Consider the following 22,009-nt stretch of genomic DNA (forward strand, 5'->3'; position numbering starts at 1 on the left):
AGGGCTCCCAGGAGGCAGAAAGGGAAACTGAGGCAGCGAGTGCTGGCGGGAGGCTGCTGAGAAGAAGGTGCTGGTGGCAATAGGCGAGGAGAGCGGCAGCTATTTATTCTGGGGGTCCTGACCCCAGACACCCTCACCTCCCCCACTGCCGTCTCTCTGCTTGTTCCAAGCCTGGGGGCCATGAGGCCGGGAGCCGGAATCAGGAGGAAGGATGTGGCTGTGAGTCGGCTGCTCTGTGCACAGTGGGGGAGAAAGGAGGATGAGGCTCTGGACCTGGAACAGCAGAGGGAAGGGATGAGGGGCCGTGAGGCCCAGGCCCTGGTCCTCCTGCCCTCCTGGCCACCGCAGACCTCTGACCCCGAGTGTTTGGCCCTGGGGGCACAGCCCTGGCCCTGCCGAGCAACCCCCACCGGTACCTCAGAGGAGCGGGCAGGTCTGTGTGCCCCTTCCCTGGACCTCACCCTCCCCACCGTCTGCCCCAGCCTTGAGACAGAAGCCACCTTGTTCCCCAAAATGAGGCTGGCACCGCCCACCCAGACCCACCTGGCTGTGCCCTCAGTGCTGGTCCAGGATGAGGGGCACCTGGGCGCTGTCCACCCGGGGGGGCAGCCGCTCGCCCGTGCGCACGTTGAACATGGGCAGCGTGGAAAGCGGCCGGGGCACCTCACGGCTGGAGGCCATCTGTCGCAGCTCCTCCGTGTTCCCGCGGATCGTGCAGTGGTGGACCATCTGGATGCTGGGGGCACAGAGCCGGCAGAGTCATCAGCCCCGGGAGTCAACCCCGGTGAGGTGCAGCGCGCCACTGGCTGCGAGCCCCCCTGCCGCCTCCCCCACCTGGTATGTAGGGGGAAGCTCGCACACACGACAGGTGAGGGGAGGACAAACTGGAAGGTCTTCGGTGACAGCTCAGTGGCCGGTAATGGGAGCAGAAGCCGTGGCTGCAGACGGCCTGGATTCAAAGCTCTGTGTCCCTGGCAAGTTGCTTAACCACTCTGCACCTCAGTTTCCCCAGCTGTAAAATGGGGATAATAATAGGACTACCTTCTAGCGCTGTAGCAGGAATTAGGGGAGAAAAGTGTTTTTAGAAAAGCGCCTGGAGCATGGTAAGAGCTTCCGGGATGCTAAGACATGAAGAGACACCCACGGTGGATATATTATTTCCAGAGGCCGGTGTCTGCTGGGCTTTATATACTGATGACCCTGTAGGACCCTTCCAGCACTCAGCTCCCTCCCCTAATACTCCCCTAATACTCTCTCCTACCACTGACCGTCCAGCCCTCCCCGCCTCATCCCTGTCTTAGTCTGACAAACCTACCCCCTCTCTCTTCCCACCTCCCACTTTTGCTCACGCTCTCTCCTGCCTGGCCTTGACAGTCTCATCTTCTGGCTCCTCCCATCTAGCCTCCCCTGCCTTTGTACCTTGACCCCTCCCAGCCTGCTCCAGTCTGCCCCCAGCACCAACTAGCTCTGGACACCGAGTCTCTTCTTTCTGTCTTTATTTCAGACCAAGGCTCCTTGAGGCCTGCACCAAGCCCCGGGCTCAATGGGCCTGGAATCCCCGCGTCCTTCCTGAACTCAGTTTCTTCCCAGAAGGCTCAGCCTCGTTCTCATCTGACAAGTCTCATGAGCTTGCTTTCCGCTGTCTGGGGCAAGCTTGAGTTCACTCTGAGAAGGAGGGTCGCACAATGTAACCTAGCACGAAGACTTGCTTTGGGTTCGAATGTGAGTTCTACTCCTTACTGGCTGTGTGACCTTATGCAAGTCACTTAACTCCTCTGTGCCACGATTTCCCCGACTGTAATGCGGTTGCTGTACAAATTAAATGAGTTAATGCAGGGAAAACAAATCTCTCCTGGTCAGCATCACGGCAAGCGGCAGCTAATATTACAGGGAGCTTGCTGTTGCTATCATAATTATCAATGTTGTTTTGTTATAGCGGGCCCACTGCTGTGCTTAGCCTCCAGTAAAGGGATGTTTCCAAGCCCCTTTCCGCGAACCCACCCACATTTGTGAGTCCAGCTTGGAGATATTTTCCCAGACTACTGGTTGCCAGGTGAGACAGCACGAACCTTTCATCACAAACAATAAAGGGCTGGGGCCCTAGGCAGGGCGGAAGCTACCCTACTTGCCTCTGGGCTACTGATCAAATGGGGAAGGGGCAATGACCCCCACCCCTGTCCAAGTCTCAGTTAGTGGACTGAGCTAGACTCCAGCTAGACTCCGGCTAGAACCTGACAGATGAGACGACAGGTCAGACTCTCTAGCTTCACACCGAACGGGCCACACTCCTCCTCGGGGGTGGGGGAGTAGGACCAAGTCCCGTCTGGTTGGCGGGAGGGGGTGGGGTCACCCTAGAAGGCCAGGGTAGGATCCAGATGAGCTCTTGAGTCTGGAATTTGGCAAGCAGAGTTGTCCAAAACACAATTTTCCATTCCCAGGCAAGGGGAGGCTGAGGGAGAAAGGAAGTGAGAAACATGTGGATGCTTAGGGCTGGAGGCAGCTGGGCAGGTAATGCCCTGGGTAGGAGAAGGGCCTGAGTTAACGGGCCCCCTCCCTGCCCCCAGCCCCACATCTGGGTCTCATTACTCTGGCAACACACACAGGTGGAAAATGTTCTGGGGGATGTTTTTCCAGAGCAGGAGGAGAAGCCAGACCCGCACCGCCTTCTCCCACAGTCCTTCCACATCAGCACTTGGACAGACGAACGAAGGGGCAGGCATTCCTACACATGCACACACACACACACACACACACACACACGGCCCACTACCAACACGCAACGCTCGAGCCCTGTCTCTGGCACACAGACCACACGAGAGGGTCAGGCTGGACGGCTTTCTGGCCAGCAAAATCTGATACGGACCGCAGAATCACAATTTGCAGTTTGAAAAAAAAAAAAGGTAGTTTCAAAAAACTTTTGAAAAAATGGTAGACATTGAACAAGCAAAAACAAGAATTGAATTTGTGGAAATAAATCGACGCAAGATCCAAACCAACAAGGGCTGATATGGCACCTGGTAAACCTGGGGATTGATTCAAACTTGATGAAGATTTTCTGATACCTTCGGAGCTACAACACTGACCCAGGAAAGCTGGCCATTGGTGGAAATATCTGGTCAGAAGAGAATTTCCACAATGGCAGAAGATGTGAGTGATCAAATTGGGCACGGCCAAAAAAATGGAAGAATGAAATCTTCCTTGAAAAACGTACATGGAAAATCCTCCACCTCTATGAGAAAAAATTCTATCAAATAAAAATAAGAAAAAAAAAAAAAAAGCAGAGGCTTTCCATTGCTTTGTGGTCAAAGATAACCAAGGAATCAAATCGACCTAAGTAAGTTGAAGAAGTACATTTCTGTTCACTCTGGAAAATATTTTCCCCATAAGAATTCACAACGGTTGATGGGGCATCTGGGTGGCTCAGCTGGTTAAGCGTCTGACTCTCGATTTCAGCTCAGGTCATGATCTCATGGTTTGTGAGTTTGAACCCCGCGTAGGGCTCTGCGCTGACAGCACAGAGCCTGCTGGGGATTCTCTCTCCCTCTCTCCCTGCCCCTCCCCTCCTCTCAAAATAAATAAATAAACTTAAAGAAAATTCACAAATGTTGGTATAATTCTGATTCTAAAACTGTTTCTATTCCTCAACCCAATGGGTTGTGATGGTGGGGTCAAAATGGTGGGTTGGAAACCAGGGTCTCAGAACACCCTGAAATCAGCTGGCACATTCGTTTCAAAACACGCATGCGGATGGGAGGCCCCACACCTCAGCCCTTCTTCCCAGGGTACCTGGCTTGTCAGATGCCCACACTATCTGGCAGTTCCCGTCTGCACCTCCCAGGAGGGAACGATGGGACTATTGTGACCCTCACAGGATTCTGGTGACCTCACAATGTCCCCCTGAGGTCACCACAGAGATAACCTTGCCGCCTCCTGCACCTGAGGCACAAGTCTGTGAGGCCAGCCGTGGGTGATCATCCTTTGTCCTCCTTCTGGCCACCCAGGGGAAGGCTTGGGCCGGAGCCCTCTGCGGGCGGAAGCCTCTGAGGGAACCAGGAGCAGAGACTCACCTCACCCACCGAGGAGAGACCGAGGGGAGACTTCCGGCCACCACCCTGGAGGTCCTTGCGCCTAGTTCCCTTCACCCGCCCCAGGGAGAGATGCAGAAAAACACTTCGCTGCCGCCCGCATCTCCACCCTTGGCCTCGAACGCTCTGCAGGGTGCAGGCCGGCAGGCCAGCCCATCCGGAACTCCTAGCGAGAGTGAGACTGGGTGCCCAGCCAGCCCCAAAGTCCGCCAGAAGCCCAGCATATCCAAGGTGATCCTGGGGGTTGTGGCCCACAAGGGGGCGCACAGACACGTGACGCTGGCCACGCTGAAGAAGGCCGTCGCCACCGCAGGCTACAACATGACCCGAAACGCCTGGCGCTTCAAGCGAGCGGTCAAGGGGCTGGTGGACAAAGGCATGCTCAAGCAGGTGACCGGCAAGGGGGCCCTGGGCTCCTTCCGCATTGGCAACAAGTATGCCTCCAAGGTCAAGGGCAGGTCCCAGAGCCGGCGCCAGTCTAGGCAGCGCCGGTCTGGGCAGCGCCGGTCTGGGCAGCGCCGGTCTGGGCAGCGCCGATCCGGGCAACGCCGGCCTGGGCAGCGCAGGTTGCAAGCAGGCTCCCAGAAGGGGCACAAGCGACTAAACAAGGGGGTCCGCAGGGTGGCCAGATGTCGCCGCAATTAACGAGGCAAGCCAGGCAAGCAGGCAGGGGTGCCAGGCCCGCCAAAGGCTCAGTGCAGTGGAAATAAAAGGAGCCTAACTTATTTCACATCTGCCTCCTGGAATCTTTGGGGCTCAAGGGGGTGGGAGGGGAAGAAGGCTAGGAACAGAGGAGGGTAAGGCCGTGGGGAGCGGGCACCTGGGCAAAATAAGGGTGAGACGGATTTGGGAAGGGCTGGGGGAATTGAAAGCATCCACAGACATTAGCTATTTCAATGACAACATCAGTGATGTTGCAGGTGGAGAAACCAGGGCCAGAGAGTGTCATGGTAATTGTGTGACAGAACCCAGCCTGGAACCATATATGGTGTGAGAGTGTGTGTGTGTGTGTGTGTGTGTGTGTGTGCGCGCGCGCGCGCGCGCAGCCTCTTAGGTTGCTTCTCAACCCCCCCCCCAGGGTGGCAGCGAGCCCCCAGACCTGGCTGGCTCCCCACCCTTGCCCATCCCAGGTTAAAGTCTTCCGTGGAGACCAGGAAATGAGAAGGCTGGGTCAGGAAAGGTCAAGCCCAGCAACCAGTCAGCCCAGAACTGGAGCTCAGAGGCCAGGGGCGGACCCCACCATCCCAGAGCAATCTGGCTTGTCTGTGATGCTCATGGAGGTTAGAGGGTCCACCCCAACAGTCTAGGGGGGCTCCCACCCAACCCCCTGTTTTCCCCTACTCACTCAGAGGTGGCCAGGTCTCTCTTCAGCCTGTGGGAAAGCAAGGGAAGGGATTAGTTATTACCCATAAGCCTCTCCTGGTTCCAGGCCAGGCAAGAGGTCCCCACTCCTTTCCTGGATGAGGCTCCCTGAGAGGTCTGCGTGCCTGGGCAGCCACAGTGCCCTCTCTGCCCTCTGTCCCCCACACTCACCGTCCCTCCCGCCGGCAGCACATGATGTAGGCCAGCAGCAGGGTGAGTAGCAAAGCCACCAACAGTGGCACCAGGAGGGTGACCAGCGCATCAGTGACGAAGTCTCGGGCCGTGGCCTCAGTGGGTGGGCAGAAGAATGGGTCATGTTCCAGAATCCCATCGCCTGGGGTGGGCGCGTCATCTGCAGGCTCTGGCACTGACTTATCCACCTGCTCAGAGAACCCAGTTGGCTAGACACAGAGACCCCACGGGGACAGGGCAGGGGTGCCCCCATGCCTGCCTCCCCCAGCTTGACCTAGCAGGACAAGCACTGGAATAAGAACCAAGACAGAAAATCTAGGAGAGGCAGGTCCATACAGTGGTTAGAGCACACCTCTAGGGTCCTCCCGCCTGGGTTCGGATCCTGATTCAGACAAATGCTATGCTGGATGACTTACCTCCAGCTGCCTCAGTTTCTTCCCCTGCAAAGTCAGAATGCTAATAGTGGTACCTGTCTCTGGGGTGGTGGGGAGGGTAAGACATGTTGATTGGATAGTGCCTAGCACACTGCAAGTGCTCAGAGTTGTTGATTATCAGTCTTTGGCCGCACTGTCGGTCAATTCACAGGGACAGAGTATTCCAGGGGTTCCCAGCCCGGGGAGCCGGGGTCTCTAGGAACCCTAGATAATTCTGTTCAATATCCCAAAGGGCAGTAGCGAGCATCTTTGGTTTATAACTTGGAGGTGGAAACTATCTGGAAACTATCCCAGGCAGATTTGGACACCTTGGAAGGAAGCAGACAGAGCTGTCCCAAAGAGTACCCTTGTGGGGAAAGGGTGCTGGAATTGCTCTACGGGAGTGAAGGTTCCAACTATTGGGACTACTGGAGCCAGGAGATGCCTTTCCTGGATTATGGACTCTGTCGCCCTCTCGTGGGATGAGGTGGAACTTCGGAGCGCGCGCATTCGAGCACGGCGGGGTGGGGGAGGGGGGCGGGGGGGGCTGTTGCGCGCAGTGTCTACTCAGAGAAAGAAACAGGAACAGAGAGATGGGGTGGGGAAGAAGGGTAGGGGGGAGACTGTGATGGGGGGCATGCCCCATCCCCATCCCCATCGCCAGGGTCCCTCCTCACCAAGGACACATTGCACCAGTCCACACGAAAGTGAGGTGCCAAGGTGTCGTAGCAGGACAGAAGCGGAGGCTGGCCCTGGGCGCAACGAGCATGGCTGTCGGGAGATGCCACCATCTTCAGGCAGGTGGAGAAGGGTGAGGCCGAGCCCACCTTGATGTAAACCCTGGGCCCAGATAGAAGCCACGGTTAACAAATTGGGGAGGGGATGTACCCTGGGCACTGGAGGTTTGAGGGTTGCGGGGCCACCTTGAGACCTGGGTTATGGGTGAGAGTACATAGCTCCACATCCTTCTAGGGGGCCTTACACTCCCACGAATGTCTTTGGATAGCTGGATCGTTTACGTCCTCGTAGGGTACCAGGGAGTGCGCCGTTTGGGGTAACTAAGGTTTGGGCTCCTCCTCCAGGTGGCCCTCCCGGACTGCACGCTTACCCTTCCTTGCGACCCTCAATGGGAAGGGGGACGCGACCCCCACGGTCCAAGGCAGAGGTAACGTTGAGTAGCTGGAGCTCCCCTGACTCCCAGAGCCCTCCCAAGGCTGTGAGGAAGCGACTGGCGGGCGTCGAGGGCAGCACTTCCTCCACATCGTGGCTTCGAACCAGGAACTCAGCCTGGTAAGGCAGCAGGGGGCCTGGAAATGCCAGGTTGGCACCCAGCTCTGCATGGATCCTTCCCAAGCCCCCCCCCCCCCGCACACTCAAGCCCCTCCCCATGCCCCCTGACTCCTCCCTTCCTCCCTAAATCCCCAGGCATCACAGGCCCCAAATGCCCTCCCCGTGGCCTCAACGACTTGCCCAAGGCCCCACACACTGTCAGCAGAACAGCCAGTTTCTACAACTCTAGAGCCCTCCCATGATGCCCAGCTCCCACTATGCCCAAGTGTCCCCTTCACACCCCCTCCCTCCTTCCAAGGGAAATCCCCCGAGACAGGCTTGGTGGGTGGGAGTGGGGCAGGGGTATGGCTGGTGGTACCTTCTGGGTCTCCAATCAACAGCACCAGCCTCTGCCAGGTGGTGTCAAAGCTGTCCCGATTGTACGCTATGACCTGGCAGGGGGAGGGGATGGGGAAGAGGGCTGAGGGATGGGGTTAGGGGACAAGACATGTGGAGAGGACAGAGACGCCCTCACCTAAGAGGCATCTAAATTATGTAAATGGACATGAACGAATGCCCACATGGGACCCAGCCACTGGGGTCCCTGCTGGTACCTCGATGACCTGGCGCCCACGATCTTCTGGGGTGGGGGTGCCGTAGAGGAAGCCAGGGTGGTGGGGGCTGCGCTGGGTGTAACGGAGCCACCGAGGCAGGTCTGGGTGTCCCTGGAGGTGGGCGTGGTAGGTGATAGGGACGGTGGGTGGGACATCTGGTGAAAGGGAGGAGATTGGAGAAATGACCGGAGCCTTCGCCAGCCCCTGGCCAGTCCCCAGCCTTCTGCCCAACGCCCTTGGGGCCCCTCTCACCAACGTGCTCAGAAAGACTGGGGAAGGTTTCCTGGTCCAAGGTGTGGACAAAGACGCGGCCCACAAGAGGCTGCAAGGTGGTCTGCTGGGCCTCCGTGTCCCCCAGCCCTGCCAAGGGACCTGTGGGGACCCCAGAACCCCCAAACACACGCATCAGCCTTAGTACCAGGCAGGGGATAAGCTCCTGGTGCCCCTAAGAGACAGAAGTGGTGGTGGCGGGGCGGTGGGGGGGGGGCTCTCAGGAAAGGACAGGGTGGGGCCTGGCTGTGACAAGTCCTAGACCTTTGTCGGTTTGGGTTCGTGGGAGCCCCCTCCCCCACTCATTTTAGGCTTCCTTGGAGGAGTCACAGTGGGCGGGGACTGCTGTCGGCCTGAGAGGGGTGTGAGATGGGGGGGTGGTGTATGTGTGTTAAAGACACTTGGAAAAGAACCCTTAAGAATGCTGGGTGTCTGGGAGGCTGGAGGGGAGGGGGAGAGGGAAGGAAATTTTGGAGGAGGTGGGTAGCCATTCTGGAACCCTCTCCCCTTTCCCCGCATACACGGGAGAGGGACCCACAGGAGAGGCCAGGAAAAGCTGAGCCAGTAGGATCCTGTGCCCCAGGGAGAGTATTTGCCCCAGCGGGCCCCCCCACCCTCACGGCCAAATTTAGCCTGGGCCTAGAAAGAAGGCAGACCAGCCAGCCCATTAAAGGGCCCACGACGCTCCGGGCCTGTGCCGTCAGGCCCACCTCGGCCTAGGGCACCCCACCCTTCAGAGCTCCCGGCCCCCCACTTCCCGGAGCCCTGCTCCCAGCCCCATTTCCCTGGACCTCCCACCGGACACAGCATTAACACCCCAAAGTCCTTCTGGCTCCTGCCCCCAGACTCCTCCCCTGAGGGACCTCTGTACTTTCGCCTCTCCACCCCTAAATCCTGTCCCTTCATCCTGGGCCTCCTCCCAGAAGAAGGCCCCAACTTGCCCACAAGGAGAAGAATCCAGATTACTGCTGCTGCCATGGCTGCCCCAGCCTGCCCGGCCCCCGTGAGTGACAGAGACAGGAGCGGTGGGGAGGAGAGAGGGAGGGGAGGAGGGAGGGGAGGAGAGAGGGAGGGACAATGGGGAGGTGTCCCAGAGCAGCTGGCCCCAGCTTCAAGCCGGCGGGGGACTCCCCATTCCCACCCAGAGCAGGCACTGACCCTGGGGTGGACACTCTCTTCACATGACAAGGTCCCTCCAACGATCCCCTCCAGGTGGTCAGAGAATGTTTTCTAAGCCACTAACCTGATTCCCCCCTAAAAACACTAAGGGCTCCCCCTTGCCCTGAGTGTCCGGCTGTCAATGGCTTTCAGACCCTGCCTGTACCTGGCCCTCCTGTCCAGAATCCCCTCCTCTCCCCACTACCGACCACACACACACTACCCCAGGGCTTCTGCACAGCCTCGCCCCACCCCTGACACACTCCCCTAAGCCTCCCAAGTGCCTTGCACAAGCTTAGAGTTCCCTTCCTGCCCTCCTCCGGCCGGCACACTCCATCACCTCGCAAGGACTCGGCACAGGCCTCCTCTCCTCTCTGAAGTCTCCCTTTGCCCCCTCCTTCCGCTAGGCTGAGCTGGGTGGCCCCTTGGCCCCTGTCCACAGCATCGCGGGGCTGACCAGAGTCTTATTATCTTTGTATCCCTGGATCTGGTGCAGGCAGGTGTAGGGGACTAGGTGACGGCCTCCTTCCGAGTACGCTGAACAGCCGGGTGCCTGTTCACCCAGCCCGTGTCTCCAGACCCAAGTACTCCCAGCGTGTACCCCAGGTCTGGGAAGACAGACTGCGGCCTGCAGGCCTGGACGCACATCCCCCGCTTGACCACTCAGCTGGAGACGGGGGGCGTGAAAAACTCAATTGCCCTCTCTAGGCTCTGTTCCGGCAACTACAACTTGGCCAGGACACTGCTTACCTCTCGACGCCCTTGTGAGGAAGCCTCAACATCATGAACTCTGGCGCATGCGTACAGAGCACCTACCGTGTGCCAGGCACAGAGGAAGCCTCGACGGGCAGCACCCTGCCCCCCACGGAGCTTGCACACCACCGGTGGGTAATGACAGGTAATCCCCCGCCTGCCACTCTGCTCCAGGCTTTGCGGACATTTCCGGGCAGCAACTCGTTCCATTCCCCCAGCAGTTCCGTGAGGCGTTACTTTCATCCCCATTTTCAGGTGCGAAAAGGGAGGCATGAGGGCCGCTTGGGCTTCCCCAAGGCCATACTCCTGACCAGCTGAACACATGTGAACCACTCAGCCCAGTGCCCTACTCAACCCCCGTGGCGGCGGCAGCTCTTGCCGGTGGGGCACCCTTCCCCCTCCTTCTTGCCTCCGCCCAAGGATCTTGGTCCAGGCGCGAAGGGGGTGGGGTGCCCTTCTCTTTGGGGGCTTCTTGGAGCAGACAGAGGGGACTCTCCCCAGCTGCCCTGAGGAGGAGGCAGAGACCCACAGGCGCCAGGGTTCCAAAATGCTCTGTGTTTCGGTGAGCACCCCTCCCGGGCCCTGAGATGAGGGGCCCTGGCATCTCACCGCCATACCCAACACCCCAAGCAAGGGTGGCGGGGCCCGAGGGACAGGGTGTCGGCCTGCCGGCGGGAATGACTAGCACGTGGGCAGCTTACTTAGTCCTCGTCTTTTTTGCTGTCTCTCCACCTGACCGTCCCACCCGTCCCTGGAGAGCCACCAAATTCCAGAGTCAGCGGCCACTCAGGCTCTCAGGCAGGGCAGGCTTTGTCCCAGAATCACCTGGGCACCTGTCCGCCTTCTCAGAGATGGAGGGCACGAGGGAGAAAGGTTCTGGAGAAAGCACAAAAGTCAGAGGGCTCTGGGCGGGGGAGGGGGGGGGGGCAGAGGTGCCAGAGACTGGCTGGCGGCCCAGGCCTCAGCCCCTCCGTGGCTCCATGTGACTCCTCTGCTATATTTGGAGCGACCCACTCACACCCTCCGCTGTTTTCAGGAAGCAGGGCCCGAACCCAGTGCTGCCAGGCCCACAGAGGCCAGCTTCCTTACGGATCCTTCCCCCCTCCGCCTCCAAACCAGGGGACCCGGGGACTGTGCCAGGGGTCAGCTGGAAGTCCCCTGTGGCCCACCAGAGGACCTCACCCACTCAGAGCTATCTGGATGGTAACCTGCCTCTGTAACTCTCAACACCTGTGTTCCTTGGGAGCCTGGGCGGGGGATGAGGGGTGCGGACAGAGAGTGGGGTCACACATCCTTCAACTTCTTACTTTGCAAATTTTACCTAAAACCGAAGTCCACAGCCCCCCCGCCCCGGGTGGCTCAGTCGGCTGGGCCACTGACTTCGGCTCAGGTCATGACCGATCGTGATCGGTTCGCGAGTTCGAGCCCCGCGTCGGGCTCTGTGCTGACAGCTCAGAGCCTGGAGCCTGCTTCAGATTCTGTGTCTCTCTCAAAAATAAACATTAAAAAAAAAAAAAAACCAAAAAACTAAAGCAAAACCAAAAACAAAGCCAAAGTCTACAGAATAAAAGAACGAACTGCCACGTACCCATCCCCCAGCTTCAATAGTTAGCAGCTCGTGGCCAATCTCCCGTCACATATACGACACCCGACTTTCCCTCCTAATTTCCTCTGTCAATACTTTGGCATGTATCTTTGAAAGATAATGACTCTTTTTTAAACAAGCACAATCGTTACACCTAGTGCCTTAGTATTCCTTAAAGTTAATAATAATTCCTTAAATCAGATCTATAGTGTTCAGATTTCCATCCCTCAAAAATGCCTTTTTTTTTTAAATGCATTTGTTTGAATCAGGATCCGAATAAGTACACACACTGCAACCGATTAATGTGTCTCCTTTATATTTCTTTAAATCCATTGGTTCCCTATCCAATCCTCTCTCTCTCTCTCTCTCCCTATCTTTTTCCTTGAGGGAACCAGGTCATTTGTCGTGCAGTTTTCCAGTCTGGGTTTTGCTGATTTGCATCTCTAGGGTGTTCTTTAACATGTCTCTCTGGCCTCTGTACTTCCTGTAAATTGTATTTCCTGTACATTGTTATTTCCTGCAAATTGTAGTTGGATTGAGAGTCCTGATCAGGCGTAGGTTCTATTTTCTTTAGCAAGACCGCTTCACAGATGGTGGTATTGCTTCTTCCATCCCGAAGCACGGGCAACCACTGATGCTCTGTGCCTCATCTATCAGCCTTTCCCCGCCCCCCTCCCCAAAATGGTGATATTCCCATTCAATCACTCCTTCCTTTATTGGCTGGAATAATTCTAGACCCAGCAACTGCCCCTCGCTTACTGTTTGGTTACTGAGTGGTATGAAGGCAAGGTGGGATAAATACTTGATTCTGTTCTTGTATTTACCAATTTTGAGATAATGAATTGATTCTCTAGCATCCCTCGAACTTTGGCCGGTTAGCTTTTTTTTAAAAACGTTAGTAGCATAATTATGACTTTATGGCTTTAAACATATTTGATCTTCAATCCACCGTGACTGGTATCGCTCCTGACCTTCATACTGTCCCTTCATGAGCTCCCGCTGTGGCCCCCTCCCGCTGGAGCATCCTTCTGGGGCGACTGCATCCTTCTGGGTCATCTCTGCATCTCAGTGTCTCAGCCTGGTCTCCACCTGTGCCACCCGCACCTGTCTCCCCAGCCTTCCACCCGACCTTCGCCTGTCAATGTCTCAGTTTAAGTCCTCTGGTCCTTTGTCCCTGGCTCTGCCCATCTCAGTGAATATTTCCTGAATGAATGAATGATTGAATGAATCAATGCATCATCTCCCCAACTCTCTCAATCTACTCTGTCTCTGTGAGCCTCTTGATTTCTGAAGGCCATATTTTCTTCCTCTGTATCTGCAACCGAGGATTATTTGTTGTCACGAGGGACAAAGGAAAGGGATTCTCATCATTGTGATCTGATTGTCGCATCTGCCTCCCAGACTCCACCCACATCTTTCCTCCCCTCCTCTTCGCCGCCCCCAGCCCACAACAAAGGATGTGATCTGTCAGTCTGCCACGAGAGGGCGCGTTCGCGGCTGCGACCCGGACCTGCGCCTGCGCAATGTTGGGACAGAGCCCGGCCTGGTGGGGGCGGGGGGAGGGGTCGGGTAGGGGGGCGGGGGGAGGGGCGGGAGCGCCCCGCCCCGGGTTGGGGATGCGCGTCACTAGTGTTGGCTGAGAACCGCAGCTAGAGGAGGCGACGCTAGAGGAGGCGACGCAGGAGGAGGCCGACGGCCTCGAGCCTTACCTCGTCCTCCCCTTCCGGGTCCAGAGGATGTTCTTCCAAGTGGGGAGGAGAATCCGCATGGAGGCAGGGAACTGGACACAATGCCCTCTTCCCCACCATCCTCATCATTGGTTATCGACCCTCTGACTTCCAAGCACGTCTATCTTTGCCCACGGCATTGGGGGACACCATTCTGAGGACCTAAGGGTACCCAGAATCCGCCCTTTATCCTTGAACTTCAGCCCTCAAAGAGGTTTCTTGAAGCCTTGTGACCGCCGAGGGCAATCAATCCTGAGTCTGAGAATCCCAGAGACCATCCCTGACCAAACTTTTTAGCTTACAGGAGAAACAGAGAAGGGGAGGGGACAGTCAGAAGTCTCACAGCACAGCATTCTGCCCAGCTCTCCGGACACGGACACGGAGCGGAGGGGAGACACTCCTTCCCTGGAAAGCGGGGGTAATAAGAACCAATGAGATAATGGAAGCGAAAGTGCTTTGTAAACTGTATAAAGCTCTGGAGAAAGGAAGGGGTCTTTTATTTATTTATAGCTGACGGTGCAAGACAATAGCTGCCCAGGGCCAGCCCACTGGCACAGCCCGAGAGCTGGAAGAAGTCAGATTTAGAAGCTACTGCTCAGTGATAGAAGGATTCGGGAAAATAAAAGAAAGGAACTCTCTGACATTTTTCGCGGATGGTATGATTATTTATATAGAAAATCCAAGAGATACTACAGGCATGTCATGAGGGCTATTAAGGGAGATCAACAAGGTTGCTGGACCAAAATTAACATCCAGATGCAATTAAAATACCAAATGCCACGGTGTTCCTGGACACTCGCAATGTTACTGGAAACTGTAATATATTTTTTTAAAAATAAATTATTAACAATACTATTAAGATTGGGCAGAACCCTGAAAAAACCGCGCGGATCCTTATGAAGAAAAACTGTGAGCCATAAAACTATAAAAACTCTAGGCTATCAGAGGAATAAGTGGAGAGATGTATTGAATTTAGGGGTGAGAAGCCTCAGTGTCCTGAAAACAGCTCTCTCCGTATTAATCTTCTGATTCGATGCGAGTCCAATAAATACGCCAATAGGACTTTGCAGAGTCAGGCAAGGCTCTTCTAAAATTCATACGGAAGAGCTGGGGACCAAGAGGCCAGACAGTTCTGAAAAAGAATAAGCCCCTGACAGATACCAAGACTTCTTTGAAAGCGATATTAATGAAAACAATGTGGTATCAGTGCCGGGCTAGACAAAGAGATCAATAGAAGAGACTGCCCAGAAACAGATCCAAGCATATGTGGGAACGTGATTTATGATGTCAGCGGCATTGCGACTCAGTGAGAGGGAATAGGCTATGCAATAAAAAGGGTCTGGAATTTTTTAAATAATAATAAACAAAAGGTTAGCGTCCAAGCTAAGGTTAGCGTCCAAGAAAGAACTCCTGCAAGCCAATAAGGAAAGCACAGACGTTTCGAGTGCCACCCCAAATGGCATTCTTTCCCTTCCTCGCTGCTCATGGAACCCTGGTCTGATTCAGGAATCAGGAGTCTAGGCTTTTGAGAAGGCTGGGCCTTCCCCAGCTGCGTCAGGTGAACGGCGATTGGTCTACATATAGCATAATTCAGTTCCTCCGGTCCGTGGCTGGCTTAGGGGTGGACGTGTATGCGATTCTGGCCGCCAAGACCAGAAGGGAGATCTCCTGTGGGGCTTCTGGAAGAAAATGTCCACTTCCTTCTACCTTCTGGACATTTGTCTGCACACGACACCTGGAGCAGAGGCCACTTTTGGGGACCAGGAGGGGCTGGTCTAAGAGGCAAGCCACCGTGATGAGGAGGATATTGTGGAAAGATGGAAAGAACCTGGTCCTTGACTGTCACAGCTGAGATTCTGAATTAACCAACCCTGGGACTTCTTGCTATAAGGAGACAACAAAATTCCTTTTTTGCTTAAAGCACATCTAGTTGGGCTTTCTATAACTTGTATCAAAAGGTACAACAGGGGCGCCTGGGTGGCTCAGTCAGTTGGGCGTCTGCCTTTGGCTCAGGTCACGACCTCACCGTTCAGGAGTTCAAGCCCCGCGTCGGGCTCTCTGCTGTTGGCATGGAGCCTGCTTCAGATCCTCTGTCCCCCCTGCCCCCCCTCCCCCACCTCTCTGCACCTCCCCCGCTTGCACGTGCACTCTCTCTCTCTCAAAAATAAAATAACACGTTAAAAAAAAAAAAAAGGTGCAATGGATAGCAAAGGAGACGGTCAGAAGCAATTCGACCAGAGGGAACCCAGGTGGCCAACAAGGATGAGAGAGTGCTCGACTTCGTAGGCAGGGGACGCAGGCTCAGATGAGATACTGCTTCACACCCATCAGACCGACAAAAATAAAAAGTCTCCCAAGAGCAGCTGTTGGCAAGGATGTGGTCAGACAGGACATCTTGTACAAACGTTGGTGGCGAGGGCACAAAGTGGAGCCGTCGCTGGGGAGAGCAGTGGGGCGGAACCAGACAAGTTGAAAGTGTGCCTGCCCACGCCTCCGGCTCTCTGCTCCGAGGTGTACGTTCTCCGGACGGGCTCACACGAGTACCGGGGTGTTCACTGCAGCCCTGTTTATAATGACGAAACACAGAAACACCTCAAACGCCCTTCAGTAGAGAGGAACTGATAAATAAATTGTGGCTTATTCCCCTGCCGACATGACAACCAGAAGTTAAAGTGAAGGAATCGAAGCCACACATGTCGGTGTGGCTCTGCTGTGAAAGTCCCGCCAAATGAGAAAAAGACACAAAATGATCCGCACGACAGGAGGGTGGTTATATACATCCCAATAATGGAAAAAGCGTTACTGTCTCCTGCTTTAGGAAGACATCAATGTGTAGGGGAGATATCAAATTACGGGCTAGACTTAATAAAGCGAGGAAATTCTGATCACATGCTACAACACGGAGGAGCCTCGAAGATGTTGTGCCAAGCGAAATAAGCCAGGCACAAAAGAACATATGCTGTATATGATTCCGCTTGCATGGGGTACCGACAGTTGTCACATTCATAGAGACAGACAGGAAGTAGAGCAGTGGTTGCCAGGGGCCGAGGGGAGGAAGACACGGGGAGTTGGTGTTTAATGAGTACAGGGTTTCAACTGGGAGGACTAGAAAGTTCTAGACATGGACGGTGGTGTTGGTTGGTTGCAGGACAGTGTGAATGTCGTCAACGCTACTGAACCGAACACTTCAAAGGGTTGAAAGAACCAATTTTATGTTATTTTCCATATTTCACAATTTAGAAAAATAATGAACTTGTGGGCTATAAAGGATGCATCCCAAATTTATGACGGTGGGTAGGGTGGGCAAGGGGACCCGGGAGAAGGAGAAAGCACCAGCTTCCGTGTTCTGTTCTCTTCTATGAAGGAACCCGAAGCAAAAATGATGCAAGGCTAGCATTTGTAAATTCTGTTTGTTATGTGATTCTCTGAACTTTTCTTATTTCTAAAGAAACTTTTCAAACTGAAATTATATACGTCATGTATCATATATATGATACGTATGAGATCATACGTATCATATATGATATGTATGAGATCATACGTATCATATATGATATATCTCATATATCATAGATATCACATATATCTTCACACTTTTTTTAAGAAAGAAGAGTTTTCTGAAATAGAACTGCTCTGAAGTGGCAGGATTTGTCCCCTCGAGGTCACCCGAAGCACAAGGGGTCGAAGGTGGGAGGCGGGAGAGCTGGCCTATGGAGGTTGTACCTATGCCAGGTGCCACACCAGGCTGAGCCTGGCAGAGCCAGGTGGGAAAGGGGCTGGCATGGGCAACATTTTCTCTTCCCTGACCCAGAGCAGGTGAGGCAAAGGCGGATGGAGGAAGGGAACTCTGAGAGCCAGTCTCCTCCTCAGGCACCCACTGCAAAAGATCCAGAGAGCAGATGAAAAACAGAAGCCACCATCCAAACACAGGAATGTATATTATTAGCAGTTGGAGCAGGCACTGGAGTCCTTCGAATCTGCTGCCGACCAACTATATTGCCCAATCCTTCCGGTTAATTTTTTTCTTTGACCTCCCTGCATGTCTCTCGAGCTCCCACAGCTATGGCTGTCTGCGTTGCAAAATACATATTTACAGGCCCTCTAAGCCTGGCTAAATATAGGCTTTCTTTTAAAGCAACTGATGAGTTGGAGAAATCTTTCTTCTGTCCCATCCCTTCCCCACTCCCCAACACACACACACACACACACACACACACACACACTGACTCTCCTTCCACCGGTGGGCCCCAAAGGACCCCTGTCCTTGCTTAGGCAATGGGGGACTCTTGAGGCATCAACAGCAGGAATGAAAAACCCTTTGGGAAGTGGAGAAGGGAGGTCACTTTCACTTCAGGGATGACCCCAAAAGATCCGGAGGACCTTCAGGCAGGGGGCGTTTATATTTCAGAAGTCCACACAATAGACCTCAGAAGGAGGGGCGGCGCCCTGGTGGCTCAGTAGGTTGAGCGTCCGACTCTTAATTTTGGCTCAGGTCATGAACTCACGGTTTCAGCATCAAGCCTTGCATCAGGCGCTGGGCTGAGCGTGGAGTCTGCTGGGGGTTCTCTCTCTCCCTTTCCCCCTTCTCTGCTTTCTCTGTCTCCCTCTCTCTCGCTCTCTCAAAAATAAATGGACATTACAAAAATTAATTTAAAAAAATACAGCTTAGAAGGAAACAAGAGGCTGGAAGCTTCATAAAGACCCGCACGGCTGGGGCGCCTGGGTGGCTCAGTCGGTTAAGCGGCCGACTTCAGCTCAGGTCATGATCTCTCGGTCCGTGAGTTCGAGCCCCACGTCGGGCTCTGTGCTGACAGCTCAGAGCCTGGAGCCTGTTTCAGATTCTGTGTCTCCCTCTCTCTGACCCTCCCCTGTTCATGCTCTGTCTCTCCCTGTCTCAAAAATAAATAAAATGTTAAAAAAAAAAAAAAAAGACCCACACGGAGATGCCAACGTGGATGCCCAATTTTGGCCACACATGTGCACACACCTCCATACATGTTCAGATGCACATGCAGGCAACAACAGGAGACTTACCAAGCTCCTACTCTGTGCCAGGAGCTGTTCTAAATGCATAAAGCACTCACAGAACTCATTTAATCGTTAACACTCTGAGGTTGCTATGTTTTCTCCAGTTTACAGATAAAGAAATTTGCTAAAATCCCTTAACTGGCAAGTGGCAGGTTGGGAACAAAGACAGTCTGGCTTCAGAGCCCCTGTTCTGCCTGGCTCCACAGAGAGTGGGGGAGCCCCAGGGTCCCCTGTGCTCAGGAGACTCACTCAGACATACAAATTGAGCTTTCTGAGGAAATTAGGCTTAGGGAGGGAAAATGACTAACCCCGGGTCACCCAGCAAGTGCACGAAGCTATGATTCAGTTCAGACCTTTTGAACCACAGCCTAGTCTTTCCTCTAAAACCGGGTAAGTCACTTCCCTCTGCCTGTGTCTCAGTCCTTCTCACTCCCCTGGGAAGCGGTCAACCAAGGGCCACTAAAGCCCCCCCCTCCCCCCCCAGCAGCACCGACATCCTGGATTTATGTTATGTGAGAACACACACGCCTTTCCCAGCATCTTCCTATCTGCTGAAGCCTCTGGCAGAGGAGGACAAATGAACGGGAGTGATTGGGGCGGGGACTACTGGCTCCCCACAAAATGGTTGAAGGGCAGGGTCTAGGTCGGCCTCTGCTCAGATGACTGTGGCCACAGAAACACAACGTTCACAGGCTGAGTCTCAAGGCCCCAGGGCTGGGAAGAGAAGTCAGCCTTGGCGCCCAGCCCAGGCCTGAGCCCAGGGCACTGAGGGCTTGGGACTTATCACAGATCTCCTTGCCTTCATCACCCGTGACACCTGGTGTTTAAAACTGGCCAGCCTCGAGGAACAGTCTCAGGGGGCCCTCATCAGATCTGGGGCTAGGTAGAAAATGGGGAGGGGCTCTCTCAGAAGGGTCAAGGGCAGATGATCTCTCCCTGTAGAAGCCCCCAGCCTTTTGATCAAGAACCCGGAAAGGCATCTCCTCCCCCACATACCCTACTTTCTGTGTTCCAGCTACTTTATTCTGTTTATCTTCTCAGAGCAGAGACACCGAGTGACTTTCCCAAGGTCACACAGCAAGTGAAAGAGCCCCGATTTGATCTCTGACAGCCTAGCTCCTGGGTCAGCTTTGGGAACCGCCTCACCCTCTCTTCCAGCGCAAGGTGAAGAAGGAACTTCCATCTAGAAACATTTTTTTGGTAATGTTTATTTATTTTGGGGGGGGGGGCAGAGGCAGAGAGTGGGAGACACAGACAACGAAGCAGGCTCCAGGCTCTGAGGTGTCAGCACAGAGCCCGACGTGGGGCTCGAGCTCATGAACCAGCGAGATCATGACCTGAGCCGAACTTCCACTTAAAGACCACAAGACAACTTGGCCATCAAGGCCTTCTCCACACAGGACTACAGAAAGAATGATTAAATTACCCTGGGGTGTGGGGTGCTGATCCGAAGGAGAGAGGTGAGGATTCACGGTGACAGGATGGAAATTAGGTTTAAATCTTTCCATTTGGATGGTAACCCTTCCAAAAGTACCCTCACTGCAGGGGGGATTACTGCTCCAGACAGGCAGGGAGGGGGATGGAAGAGATTATACCCCATTCCCCACCGGTCTAGCCTAATCTCACAGGCCAGCCGGCTTGGTGCCTGACCCCAGGGAAGGAGTGATGGTAAAGCATTTACTGCTCCTTAAAAGCTTCTTCGGGAATTCTGGCTGGGGGTGTCGCTGAGCTAACCAGGAGCCCGTGAAATAATAATCCCGCTCATTAGCCTCAGCCTTCCAAGCTCTGGGCTGACTCCACCCGCCTGCATCCCAAAGCACTTAAAAGGGTTTCACCCTTGGAAGTCTCAGGACAGGGAGATCCAAGCACCTCGGTAATCCAGTTTGCCCCCCATGCTGCTGCTGCTGGAGGTGTTGGGGGTCCCAGGGTCACTGGTCCTGACTGCTGGTTCTCAGCTCCTCCTCCCACCCTTAGAAGCCAACTTCCCCACCTGGCCAGAAGCGTGGGCCCAGACCCCTTGGGCTGGGACCAGTTAAGATGACTCACCAAAGGGTGTGGGAGATTCTGGGCAGAACACCCAGGGGCCTGCGCCCTCCTCCAGTCCACACAAGAGTTTCTGGGGACACTGTCCAAACTTCCATCCCCTCAGCTAGGTGAGATTTCTGTCTCACCCAACTTCTACAGAGGGGTCGGGGGACCTTCGAGGGGAGGCGGGATTCCAGCTCCAGACTGGAACTTGGAAACCCAAGTCCCAAAGCTTGTTCTTTAAAGAGGTCTTCTAAAAAGGGCTAGGAGGGAGGGGAAATTGAGGATGGTTTCTTCAGCCTGTCCCATCCCAAAGTGTAAAATTGCCGGCGGGAGGGGGGGGGGCAGGGGAGGGGGAGGAGGGGGGGAAAGGGCAGAAAGCAACCCCGGGCAGCTGGGCAAAGGAGGCAGGTGTCCCTGGAAAGCCTGAGGTCTGGGTTCATTTCCGGTTCCTGCTTGGAGCCCAAATCTTCCCTCTCCCTTAGCCTCTGGATCCAGTCCTGTGGTTCCTGGCCCCTCCCTGTCCCAATATTCAGGATTCCCAGGCAGCTTCCCACACCCCATCCCCCATGCTCCTTTGCACGTGTTAACCGGCTTATATCCCCGCAAAACCCACACACACCCCTACAGTGGAGGGGTGGGAGGATCCCCTACAACAGCCCTTCTAGGCGAGCTGGAGAGAGAGTGGGAGATTGGGAAGAAGAGGAAGAGGATGGAAGAGAAGAGGGCGGGGGAGGAGGCAGAGACCGCAGGAAGGCCTTAGATGCAGGAAGCAGCTGGGAGTGGGGGGAGGCTTTGTGCCTGAGTCGTTCCCTGGGTCCTAGGGTCCACACTGTTCAGCATTTTCTGGGATCTGTGGAGTGAGGCAGCGCATCTGGACCTGTCATGGTCTATTGGGTGGACATTTACTCCCAGCCCTGGCAGCTGGGGATGCGTAAAGGGCAACCCAGGCTCCTTGTTGTATATGTGGGATTGGGGAGAGCATCAGAACAACTTTCTGGGTTGCCGGGACAGGGGGTGTGCAGATCACTACCATTTTTCTCCCTGCCTCCCTAACACACACTTGCACACAGTGGCCAGGATCCTTTAGATCAGAGACCCAAGCTAGACCTCTCACTGCTGAAACTTTGGCCCCAGGCCTCCAGAATTCCTCCTCCCAAACTCCTTCTTGTTTGAGAGGCAAGAGTGCCCTAGCAGGGGCTTGAAGACACGGATTCCGCCCCCTCTCTTGCAGCCTGGGTGCTGGGCAGGCTGACACCCCTTTCAGACTTCCAAAGGGCAAAGGCCAGCTTTGGGCTGCCACCTGGGCCATGAGGACCATTTCCTTTCTCCTTTCCTCCTCCACCACAAAGCCAGCAACACTGGACCCAGCTTTCACACCTGAGAGAGCGCAAACGGTTCTACACGAGAATTTGTGAAAATGCAGATTCCTGCGCCGGCCTCTGAGATTCTGTTTCACAAAGTTTGGAGGAGGGCCCAAAAATCTGAATTAAAAAAAAAGAAAAAATTTAAGTGCCCATAGATTTTG

General features: G+C 54.7%; 1 protein-coding gene and 1 long non-coding RNA gene across 2 annotated transcripts; one reads left to right on the forward strand and one right to left on the reverse strand.

Moving 5' to 3' along the window:
• Positions 1-85: 85 nt before the first annotated feature.
• On the reverse strand, positions 86-9,227 carry SGCA (sarcoglycan alpha). Its single transcript, XM_007086675.3, has 10 exons — positions 9,147-9,227; positions 8,188-8,307; positions 7,936-8,090; positions 7,701-7,773; positions 7,161-7,359; positions 6,730-6,892; positions 5,619-5,827; positions 5,431-5,457; positions 544-736; positions 86-273 (listed from the first exon to the last, which is right to left on the reverse strand). The coding sequence occupies exons 1-9, from the start codon at positions 9,181-9,183 to the stop codon at positions 556-558; spliced, it is 1,164 nt and encodes a 387-aa protein (XP_007086737.3). The 5' UTR covers positions 9,184-9,227; the 3' UTR covers positions 86-273; positions 544-555.
• LOC122233641 lies at positions 9,125-17,543 on the forward strand. Its single transcript, XR_006211290.1, has 3 exons — positions 9,125-9,208; positions 10,072-10,247; positions 17,240-17,543. It is a non-coding gene; the product is annotated as an uncharacterized LOC122233641 (long non-coding RNA).
• Positions 17,544-22,009: the final 4,466 nt, after the last annotated feature.

Source organism: Panthera tigris, chromosome E1 (genome assembly GCF_018350195.1).
Source record: "Panthera tigris isolate Pti1 chromosome E1, P.tigris_Pti1_mat1.1, whole genome shotgun sequence".
Taxonomy (NCBI): Eukaryota; Metazoa; Chordata; class Mammalia; order Carnivora; family Felidae; genus Panthera; species Panthera tigris.